Genomic DNA, 12,564 nt, shown 5'->3' on the forward strand with positions numbered 1-12,564 from the left:
TATATATATATATATATATATATATATTTACATACATATAAGAGGGATGACCACTGATTTTAAATTGATATTAATCAAATTAATATTCAATTTTTCGCCCTTATTATTTAAATTTATATATGTATTTATATATATATACGATGGGCTTCTTTCAGTTTCTATCTGATTACAAGGCTTTGAGGTGCTACACAGTGGGACTGAACCCAGAACCATGTGGTTGGGAAGCAAGCTTCTTACTACACGGCCATGCCTGTGCCTGTATATATATATATAAAAATATCACCATTGGTTACATGTGTGGAAGATGTTGCTAATTGTTAAAAAATTACCCCAGTAATAGAGCATGTTTTCTAAACTCTTATTGATACCTTCAAGTGGATAGCATAAACACTTCCAATTCTAATGTATCATTAATGTGATTCCCAGATGATCTGGTACTTATCACAGATCATAAAGTGAAACAGTGATGATGTACTGAAGGCTGAATACAAAAAATTTCTTGATTAAAATTTCCCTTTTATTTAGAGAAAGGAAACAAAACAACCTAGTGACACTTGTCAGTGATTTACAAAGATAAGGAAAAATAATTTGAAGAAATTAAAAAAATTCCACTTAATTGACATGTTTAGAGAAAGGACAGCTTGATCTTTCTAAGCAAGATGCTACTAGGGACATGTTTCGGTTGACAAGACTAAGATATATTGATAAATCAGGCAAAAAGAATAAAGTGTTCTGCAAAGAAACCCAGCAGCAGATTAAAAATATAACTCATAAGCAGTCAGTCATAATAGCTTTATTTGGTCATCTAGATTCTTCCAAAATCAACACTGGGAATAACAATAAAAAGAGCTAAAAGGAGGTACAAATTTGTCGTGGATTAGGGATCAGTGTTTTATTAATGTAAGGATATGCTGCAACAAACCAAAATACTAAATATGGTAACTACTTACCTTTAGGTTGCCTGGATCTGTGAGATTTGATGAGGAATCAAAAACCAGGTGTTCTGCTCTGGGTTCAATTAAACGTGCTGTAGATAAACTAGCCAGAGGCAAGTGATAACCAGTAATTAACTGTTGAAACACCAGAGTAGCTTCGGTAAACATGTGGAGATTTGTTAAAGCTTGCAGCCTAAATATTTGACCCTGAACATAAAGTTTCGTATCATGAAACAGTCTGCGAGTCAAATAAAGAAGTAACGTGAGAAGAGGCAACATCTGAAATTTATTAAAAAGTATTTATAATTAGATAAGTTTATTTAATTGCATGAATATATATAATTTGTAAGTTCATATGTACAAGTAAATATTTATATATTTGTTTATTAACTTTATTGCTATTTGCCCATCTATCAATTTGTATGTATGGATAAATATGTACACATATGTCTGATATACTTATAAATAACATGTAAAAGCTACTATAAGTATTAACTCTTACGTCAAGTACTTCTCTTATCATTCTCTTTTGCCAAACTGCTAAGTTACAGGGACGTAAACCAACACCAGTTGTCACGCGGTAATGGGAGGACAAGCACAGACACAAAACACACACACACACACACACATATATATGACAGGCTTCTTTCAGTTTCTGTCTACCAAATCCATATATATACATATATATATATTCTTTTCTACTCTAGGCACAAGGCCCAAAATTTTGCAGGAGGGAGCCAGTCAATTAGCTCAACCCCAGTACACAACTGGTACTTAATTTATTGACCCCAAAAGGATAAAAGGCAAAGTCGATCTTGGTGGAATTCAAACAATACATATATATATATATATATATATACATTACACAATGATTTGGTGTGTTTATGTCCCTGTAACTAGCAGTTTGACAAAAGAGGCTGATAGAATAAGTGCCATGTTAAGAAAAATAAGTAATGGGATCAATTCATTTGACTAAAAATTCTTCATGGCCACAGTCTTATGACTGAAACAAGTAAAATAGAAAATGTATTTTATATGTGTATCATATATGTGCATAGTTGTGCAAAAAAAAGTTCACTTTGCAGCCATGCTATTCTGAATTCAGTCCCATTGCATGATATTATTATAACTACTGCTATTGCTCTTACCACCATCATTATCTCCACCACCACCATCACTTTTATTGCCCCCTATTCTATACTTGCATGGGTTGGGTGGCTCCTTTCCAATACAATATCTCCCCATGTGTTGTATTCTTTTGCCATCTCCTTTGTTAGATTCAGCATTCTGAAATCAGTTTTCATCACTTCTTCCTGCATTCTCCATAGTTTTCCCTCTTTCACAGTTTCCTTCCACATGATTCTCCTGTAAATTTTTACCTCAAGAGTTATCATCCATATGCCTTATATGTCCCTACCCATGCAGTCTTATCTCTTCTTGATTCCTTTTATCTCTTAACTTATCTATACCATGTCATTTATGTAAACTAACATTACACATCCATCAGAGCATGCTTACGCCATTTCTCTCCAACCTTCATATATTCACTGAATTCAATGGTCACATCTCACTACCATGCGGCGTCACAATTTATTTAGATATAGTGTGCAATCAATCATTTATTTAAAGAGAAAATCCTCTTGTTGCCAGCCGAGGTACCAACTTCCTGAACATTTTCCACTCAGTTATTGTTCTGGCTACTATGCTTTCAGCACAGTCTCTTTCATAGCTGATTGGGCTGCATAGATAACAAAGCTGCCAACTACTTCTGTAGAGCCTTCAAAGCATTAAAACAGAGTTACACTACTGACTATTAACTACTTCTTTACATCTACTACATCAGCTAGTTTGTGATCTTAGTGCACCCACTTCACAGTGTACACCACAGAAGTTATTACCTACTACTTTTTGCATAATGAACATGTTTGAAGAATCTTGTCTGCTTTCCTACTTACTAAAATTTTGCTCTTCATCAAGTTTACCCCAAGGCCTCTCAATTCAGGTATTCGTTTCTGTATATAGAAGTTCATTGCTGAGTTTTTCACAGACTCTGCTATAAGGACATTAGTATATAGGACAGCTGACCTCAAACTGCTATGTTATAACCTGGAGAACTCTAAGAAAATTGTATGTGTACTTGTATGTTCATGTATGTGTGTATGTGTGCATGGATTTGTACATGCCTGTGTTTATGATTATACCAATCTAAAAAGAAAACTTGTATTGTTTATGTTATATCCTTTTATGTTCAATAACTTTATGCATCGACAAGGTTTGCTTCAACATTACTGTAGTCCACTTACTGGAAATACTAAAAGATTAAAAGAATAAAATAATATGCATGTGTACATGTAAGTGGCTATGTACTTTATACCTTTAAATAATATCCATTGATATATAATGTTTCAATAACTGACTGGAGAGCAAAGATAAGTTGTCTACTAGGACAACGATAGTGATCAGAAAATAAATGCGCGTCAGAGATGACATCTCGAGTCAGAAAATTATCTCCTACATTGTACATAGCAAATTTTACATCAACAGTTGGATGTTGCAAGGAACCACAGAAAATCGCCTGAAAAAAAGAAAGAAAGAAATTAAAACCATGCCATGTGAAAAGAATGAGTTGTTATATTTGGAAATTTTTTTAAATGGCTGGATACTGAAAGCTATGAATATGTGTGATGACACAAGACTTTTAAACAGACTAAAGCAGTGGTACACATGACTGAAATCATTACATTTGTTATTACTGAATTTATAACTGTTAAGATTGCACAGACTAGTAAATTAGTGCTTTAGTCTACTATTACTAAATATATTTGAAATGTAGTTGTTATAAAAGTAGAAATGGATTTGAACATAAAGTAATTTTTTAAAAATTTGTCATTAAAAAATTCTGTTTTAGGCATAGATGACTGAATAAGCCCTGAAAAATGAAAGATTCTATATCAAGATGACAAGTTGAAAGCAGTTGTTTGGAGCACTGTATCTATAATACTGATAAAGGAATTCTTTCCCAATGTATATACCAAAAGTATTATACAATCCTGCAATAAAATATGGACAGTAAGAATCTTTAATGACTTGGAAATATCTCAGTATGATTTACTGAATGTACAATAGGTACTTTGAAGAAAACTAATTAAAGGCTTAGTACATGCCTTTATAAATTATAAATACATTATCTCCTTATGTCATTTATCGGCTGGACTATCAGATGTTCTTATACACCACTGGTCACAAAGCACTTTCATCCTTCCCTTAATTGGGATCTTCTCTTCCTCTTGAGCCTAAATTATTTGATTATGCCATCTTCCTATAATCTTGGAGGTCTTCTGGGAGGTCCCTTCTGATCTCTTAAATCAGTTTTAAAGCATTCTCATTTTCACAGATTAGATGGTGTAAAAGGTTTTTCAGATGTCCTCAGTCTCCCTTTTGTCTCTCACTGTGAACCCATCTTTGTTCTTGAGTGCTGTCACCTCCAATTTATGTAAATTTATTTAAAACTGATGAAAAGAAATAAAGCCTCTGGAAAGGATGGTATAACAATGGAAATGTTGAGGGTGGAAAAGAATTACTGTGGAAAATCCTTGCACACTGAGTTATAATGTTCTCAGTCACTTCTGTTGTTTATAGCAGTGCTTGGGGGTAAAGTGAGTAAAGTGTGGTCATCTCAGAAAGAACATTGGGTTTCAGCTGTGCAGGATCTTCTTGACTGTGTTGAGGAAGATGAAAAGGTTTTGAAAACGCTAACAGGTGACAAATCATGAATCTATGGCTATGACCCTGAAACCAAAGTACAGTCTTCATAATGGAAGGACCCAACAAGATTTCAAAATAGCAAGGAAATCTGAAAGAATGCAATAAGGCAGCTGCTTGTTATTCCTAAAAAGGAGTTTCAGGAATGCTTCCATCAATGGAAATGTCTCTAGATGGTTTTGAAGACGATTAAATGCCGAATAGATATGTGTTATAGTTTCTTTTTACAACAATAGTCCCAATAATTTTTGACCTTGTATATATTATTATATGTATATTATTATATATATTATCATATGTATCATCTATGTTATTATCATTTCATACATATATAATCTAACTATTATATAGAATTAATATATATATATATATATATATATATATACATGTATATATTACCATATAATAGTTAAATTTCATGAAATGATCCCTCAGTGTAATTACAACCACTCTTACTTAAAAATAACATATTCCCACACAAATCCACAAATTTCAGAAAAACATGTTATATGGCTTATTAAATAGTTACACAACCTACCTTGTACAAGTGATAAGCTAAGAAGCAGAACTCCAGCTGATGACTGGTGTCAGTTACTATACAGTATCTGTAGATTAAGAGCAACAGCCAAAAATTTAGAAGTTACATAGTCATGTTTACAAAGTAACAATCTGCAGCTATTCAAATTTTTAGGAGTGAAAATTAGAAAATGTAACAATTTCTATTGTTAAATTACTACCAATTCAGTTGTAGAAACAGAATTCTTTGATGATGGTCACTTTGAAATAGAGAATACAGTTGGTACATGCATGAATGGCATAAAGGATTAGAGTGTTATTAGTCTTAGTTTCTCAAAATCTATATTCAGAAATAAGCTTAATGACCGTCAGAGATCAGACTGACTGAAACAGAGTGTATTTGTAAATATTAAAAGTTTTTTTTTATTTCTAAAGATGAAGCTAATAATCTGAAAGATTATTTCCAAACTCTCCCATACTTGACAGAGTGATGCAGCTGATGTGTAGCCTGAACATCTACCAGTGAAAGTCTAAAGGAAATACGTTGCAAGAATCCAAACCAAACTCCATTTACTTCTCCAACTATACAGTAAACTTTGCTTCAGAATTTCATGAAACAAGTGATGGTATTAAACTTGCCAGCTTGTTAGAGATAAAATATTGTGGACCTATAAAATTATTTGAAACAAAAACACATTTTATAAGAAAAAATAAACATCTGTAAGATGTAAATAAAAATGCTATTGTTTCTAAACTTAATTTTTAATTAAAAAATTTGAGTTGTCATCATTAAAATTTATTTTAATAAGCTAAGGGAAAAGGAGCAGGGCTGATGATCTTTGTAAGCTCTCCAAGACAATTTAGAATAACGAACCTGCTGTACAGCCTGGAAACATGAGAAGGCAAATGTCTGAAGGGAATATCTAAATGGGGAAGTACTTCAGAGCAAATAGTGATATTAACCCTTTAACATTTAAATCAGCAATATCCAAATATTCTGCCTGTTTTGCATTCAAACTAGCAAGATTTGGCTTCTCACACCTACCTTACAATGTAATTCTAAAATTAAACAATCACACCATCAAAATCCCAAAGCTATGAAATAATGCACAATTAATTCAAAACAGTGTGAATGCATAATCATTGCATTTGGCAGATTAATCTAAACACTAAAGGATTAAACTGGGTAACATGCAAGGCCTCCCTTGCGGTAAATTTTTAGGTAGATTTTTAAAAAAGGAGTTAGAAAAAGAATATTCAATTCTATATGAAACATAAAGGGCATATTGATAGTCATTCAGTAAATCTTTATGATTACCTTGCAATGAATACTGCAACAGTGCCTCCAAGGAGACAACCCCAGATTCCACAGGTCTTCAATAAGTGAGCATCAATATCATCTTGGTAGACACTTCTCCAATTGCTTGCAGATTTTTTGTTTAATCGAAGAATTAGTTCAAGAGAACTATTCCAAGATTGGAAAGCTGCTCTAATAGACAATTCACAGAAAGGTATTATTATTAAAAAGATTCAAAAACATGTCATTTATTTGCTGTCTAGTTTCTTTTAACAAATGTTTTATTCAAAAACAGCTTAGATACAGTCACAAAGTAGTGGGGAGAAGGAAAACTAATATTTAATTTTCCTTTTTTTTCCTTTTTACTTTCAGTCGTTGGACTATAGCCATGCTGGGATACCACATTGAAAGGTTATTTTTTTAGTTGAACAAGTCAACCCTAGTACTTACTCTTTAAAGCCTAATACTTATGCTATTGAAGTTTATTTTACCAAAGTGCTAAGTTACAGGAAAATAAACAAACCAACACTAGTTGTCAAGCAGTGGAGGTGAATAAAAATATTATTGCTAAATAAAATGACACTTCCCAAGAAAAACTTAAAAGGGGAGATGTTGTAGAGAATTAGTAATAATGGTAAACCCCTCCCATGTGACAAGTGATATGAGTTAGTCACTACAAATAGGAGAATACATAGAGTATGAGAGTATGTGTAGACTGTGTTGATATTCATGTCTGTGCTGATATAGCAATTATACTGTGGTACTGAGTGGACGCTATAATGATTCAACCTTTTGAGGATAATAACACTGTATGCACAGTGCCACATTGAAACATCCTATTGACAACTTCAGAATATGACAATATCTGTCAGATTAACAACTGTTGTACAAAGACAGATATAACAGTGGCCAAAGACTGCTTTATAATATATATACAACCCTTGAGTATTAAAAGTAAGTGTTACTTTCTGAGAAATACACTAATCTTACACTACAAGCAAAGAGCACTGTGTTAAGGCTATGAGTTTATAGCCTGAGTTTATAACCCAAGTGAAACCGGGTCCTTCATATTTATTGTTTATTAATCTGAATAAGAACAGCACAAACCCAGCCAATGCTGGATAATTCAGCTAGTATAATATATGTATGTATGTATGTATGTATGTATGTATGTATGTATGTGTGTGTGTGTGTGTGTGTTTGTGTGTGTGTGCATGTGTGTGTGTGTGTGTCTGTGCTTTGTTTGTCCCCCATCACTGCTTGACAACTAGTGTTGGTTTATTTACATCCCTGTAACTTAGCAGTTCAGCAAAAAAATCTGACAGACTAAGTAGTAGGTTTTTAAAAAAAATAAGATCTGGGGTTGATTTATTTGACTAAACCTTTCAATGCAGTGCCCCAGCATGGATGCAATGCCCCAGCATGGATGCAGTGCAATGACTGAAACAAATAAGATAAAAAAAATTTTTTAAATACTAAATGACTTAAGAAAATTTGATTAATTCAAAGTGATGTATTATCTTTCACCTTTTCCTTGTTTGAGTCATTTGATTGCAGTTATGCTGGGGCACTGCCTTGGAGAATTTTAAAGTAGAGGACAGTTGACCAAGGTGTCACACAGTGGGACTGAACCCAGAACCATGTGGTTGGGAAGCAAGCTTCTTATCACACAGTCACACCTGCACCTATATCATTACTACTAAATAATAATAATATACTTTTAGAAAAGAGTTCTCAGCTTGAAGGACATAAATCAAAGAATTTTCATGAAGACTTACTTCCTATCTCCAGATATCAATTGGACATGACCCATCTCAGATAACATTTGGGCAGCAAGTTCCTTCTCATTTTTATGCAATAAAAGTTCTGAAGGTAAAAAAATATTGTAGTCATATAAAAATGAATTATAAAAGTAAACGCAATCTATATTCTAGAGGAAAGTAAACTAAATTACTTTACTTGATATATAAAATTATATCATATTAGCCTTTAATGCTCATAGACATAGAGCAAATGAGACCAAATAAACTTCTTTGGAGTAGGACAGTAGGTAGGTAGGCATAGGTAACATTCCCAGAAAAACTGGTGATGCTAAGCTTTAACAGAAAAGTTAACTGAAGCATATAGAAATAAATGTTCTGGCAAGAGACAATAAAACACAGCAGTGAATATGAACTAACTCTCAGTGGACAATTTGCATTGCCCGAGAGGGAGCACACACAAACACACATGTATTAATGTGTATGCCTATTTATACAGGGTGCATCAGTTTTTTAACTCAGCAAATAAAAAGGCACACAGTAATCATTGCCTTAAAAACACAACATAGTGATACGGAGATAGCTCGCTACCTGAAAGTTGCCTGATCCTTTATTGTCAAAGTCTAAAAGGAGCTGAAAGCCACTGATGGGAATCCAACATAAGTAGCTAAGTGCAAAACATATGCACAAAATCCTAATACCACCTAGTACAAAAAGTCCAAGAAATAATCAACAAAACTCCAGAAAGCCAATCAGAGCCATTGCAAAGGACTGCAAGGTTTTGGAATGCATCATCAGAAGAGTTCTGCACGAGAGTATTTGGTACAAGTCATATGTGATATAGAGGGGTCAGTTTATGTTGAATGTGGCAAGAAAGAATCATTTGATCTGTGCAAAGCACTTGTTAAACAAGTTAAAATACAAGAGGCTGGAATGCTTTGGTTTTTCTCCAATGAGAAAAACTTTGATCGAGACCAAAAGATAAACTAAAGGAACAATAGATAGTTATGCAAAGACCTGAATGAGGTTCCAACAGCTATGCATACTAAGTTCCCAGCAATCATGATGGTTCTGGTAGTCATCAGCAATGAGGAAGATGTTATACCTCCTCACTCTTTTCACAAGGCTTAAGAGTCAATGCCATTGTCTACACAGAGGTATTGAAGAAAGTTGTGAGACCATGGACAGACAGAGTATGAAATGGAAGACCATATGTCTTCCAACAAAACTCTGCACTGTCTCACAAGGCTAGAATAACCCAAGTGTGTATGTGTACCAATCTCCAAGATCCTGTTCTTTCAGACACATGGCCTCCTAGCTTGCCAGACCTCAATCCATTGGACTATTACATATTGGGTGTAGTCAAGAGAGAGATCAATAAACATCCTCATAACATCATACAATCTCTCAAGTCTGCCAAAATCAGTACTGTGTCCAAAATTGATAATGATGATCTGATTCAGATATATCAACGCTTCCAATCTCATATTAAAGCAGCCATTGATGCTAACAGTGGATTCATTGAATAGGGGTGATAAAAGTATTCTCAGGATTATTTGTACCAATTTCTTTTTAAATGCAGTTTTTCTTTGATGAGTTATGTGTCTTTTTTGTGGTATGACGTCAGTGACTGGGGAGGCTGACCGAAAGGGCAAGTTGACCGGAAGAGGAAGAAGGGCAGCGGGAGCTTCGATCGGGATTTGTGCCCTTTTCGAATGGGGTCGTGGTCAGGAGAAGATGTGCTAAGCGACGGTCTAGGTTTGGGAGAAGCAGCTGCTATTCCTAGTGTTCTTTGGGTCGGGGCAAGCTTCAAGGACTGGATACCGCAAGACAGACTCGCAGTCGACGAAAGGAAAACCGAGGTAAGGCGATTACATCTACTCACACGCATACACCACATTTTTCTAAATTCATACAAATGACCTTAGAAAAGAGATGCACCATATATGTATGTATGCATGGATGGATGGATGGATGGATGGAAATAAGGTCTTGTTAAACCTTCCCCAACAACTCATTTTCCATTGCTCCATCAACCTTCTAACTGTTGTACTACTCGTCCAGGTGCAATGTATGATCCCATTTGTCCCTTTACACTTTGCATTGTCTTCCTGTCATTGTCCCCCCATCCTCTCCCCCACCTTCATGACTCATTCATATTTCCTTCACTTTCTGCATTACTTTCCTACATTGCAAAGTTTGTCCAGGTAGGAGATTTAAGGTCAGAACTGAAAGTTACTACTGTGGCAACATATACTGTGGCAACTATCTGGAAAATTTTCCCCAACAATCATGATACAAGCCTAGTACTTATGTAAGTGTGGGAGACGAGATCTTGTAGCATTAAAGAATTTTTCAGTAATATTAACAAGCTTCAACTGGAAAATGAAACAGGATCAAAGGCTTGGTTAACTGAGAGCGATGGCATCCCTAAATAAGAGTGAGTAGATGAGGTTAAGTGCGTATGAAGGATACTATGGCTTTTACAGTAAAAGATATTTCAATAGTAAAATAAATCAAATTTCTAGTATTATTTACAATGAAGAAGCTAATGGTAATGGCATATTATGAATATGATAACAATATCTAATAGAGAGGGCAGAAGAAGGGTGTTAATGAATGATCCAACATACCTATGGCTTGTGAATATGATGTAATGACAGTGTCACTTAAGTTATTTGCATTAAAGCAGGATATTGTATCAGTAGGTGAGTCGAAATTTAAATGAAGATCAGGTGAAGGTAATGGCTCTAAAATATTTTCCAGAAATAAAAACGGACATCTCATTTCAATTTCCTCTCCAGTTAACCTGCTGCACTGTGCTGGAAAAAAAAATCATTATCGTTTAATGTCCGCCTTCTATACTGGCATGATGAATAAACAAATTTATAATAAATTTTTTCTACTATAGGCACATGGCTCGAAATTTTGGTGGAGGCAGGGCTAGTCAATTATATTGACCACAGTCCTCAACTGAAATTTAATTTTATCAACCCTGAGAGGATAAAAAACACCTCATTTGCATCTTCAAAATATACCATAAATGTTGAACTATATAACTGATCCAGAGATGTTCTTGATAAAGGTATATCTAGTATATACAAGGTGGTATCAAAAAGTTCCCAGACAATTTCTGTAACATGCCAACAGATGGCAGCATATGGTTGTGTGCACAGTGAGAGCTAACAGTAACCTTCATGAGGCAGTGTACTGAGTGACATTGCTGTGTGAAATTTGTGCTGTTGTGATCATGTGTATGCTGTAGTCTGTGATTTTGTCATGGACAAGAACAAAGGGCCAACATGAAATTTTGCGGTAAACTTTGGAAGTCTGCTACAGAAACATTGAGCATGCTTCAACAAGCTTACAGTAATGTGGCAATGGGTTGTACGCAATGTATTGAATGGCACAAGCTCTTCAAAAGCAGAAGAATGTCCTTGGAAGGTGATGAATGATCTAGAAGACCTATCACAAGTGTCACCCCTGGGAATGTGATATTGTGCATTGAGAATTCATCCTCAGGACCAGACTGTCAATCAAGAGTTCTACTGTAATGTTTTAAAGCATTTGAGGGAGGACATTCAGCGAAAGCAACTGGATCTGTAGAGTTCAAAGAATAGGATTCTTCATGATGACAATACACCCTGTCACTGAACTCTCCTCACGTGAGAGTTTCTCAACCAAATACAACATGGTATTGCTTCCGCACCCATCCAATTCACCAGACTTCCATCTCTTCTCCAAGATGAAAATGCAGCTCAAAGGTCCCTGTTTTAACATCATTGTCAAGGTGCAGAATTAATTGCAGAAGGTCCTTGACTCATTTACGGAAAACGACGCCCAGGCTGGATTCTAAAAGTAACAGGAATACTGAGACTTGTGTATTGCTGCACAAGGTGACTATTTCAAAGGAGATAATATAAAAACTTAGATAAATAAGTTATTTTTTTTATTAAACATAACTAGTCCAGGAACCTTTTGATACCACCTCGTTTAATAAACCATTGTTTGGTCTCTCATGAAAATCTAATTTTCAAATAAGAAATTAAATTATTTTTCACTGTTTATAAGCAATCTAGTGTGTAATGGAAACACTGTCCAACAGATACATGCTTAATGCCTTTAGCCTTCATATGTTTTTTTTTTTTTTTCAGTTATTGGATATGGCCATGCTAAGGCACTATCCTGACAGATAAACAAATTGACCCCATTACTTATTTTAAAAAAATCTGGCACTTATATTCTCTTTTGTTGAACTGCTAATATACAGGAACGCACACACACACACACACAC

The 12,564-nt window shown here is 34.6% G+C and overlaps 1 protein-coding gene across 1 annotated transcript in view; it reads right to left on the bottom strand.

Moving 5' to 3' along the window:
- LOC128247661 (cilia- and flagella-associated protein 54-like) overlaps positions 1-12,564 on the bottom strand; it is a 67,812-nt gene that overhangs the window by 48,323 nt on the left and 6,925 nt on the right. Inside the window, exons 4-9 of the mRNA XM_052967653.1 lie at positions 10,904-11,092; positions 8,289-8,376; positions 6,532-6,702; positions 5,236-5,302; positions 3,310-3,510; positions 951-1,214 (exon numbers count right to left, since the gene is read on the bottom strand). Of these exons, the coding sequence (XP_052823613.1) occupies positions 951-1,214; positions 3,310-3,510; positions 5,236-5,302; positions 6,532-6,702; positions 8,289-8,376; positions 10,904-11,092 (980 nt within the window). The remainder of the gene's footprint in view (positions 1-950; positions 1,215-3,309; positions 3,511-5,235; positions 5,303-6,531; positions 6,703-8,288; positions 8,377-10,903; positions 11,093-12,564) is intronic.

This window comes from Octopus bimaculoides, chromosome 4 (assembly GCF_001194135.2).
Source record: "Octopus bimaculoides isolate UCB-OBI-ISO-001 chromosome 4, ASM119413v2, whole genome shotgun sequence".
In the NCBI taxonomy this organism is placed as follows: domain Eukaryota; kingdom Metazoa; phylum Mollusca; class Cephalopoda; order Octopoda; family Octopodidae; genus Octopus; species Octopus bimaculoides.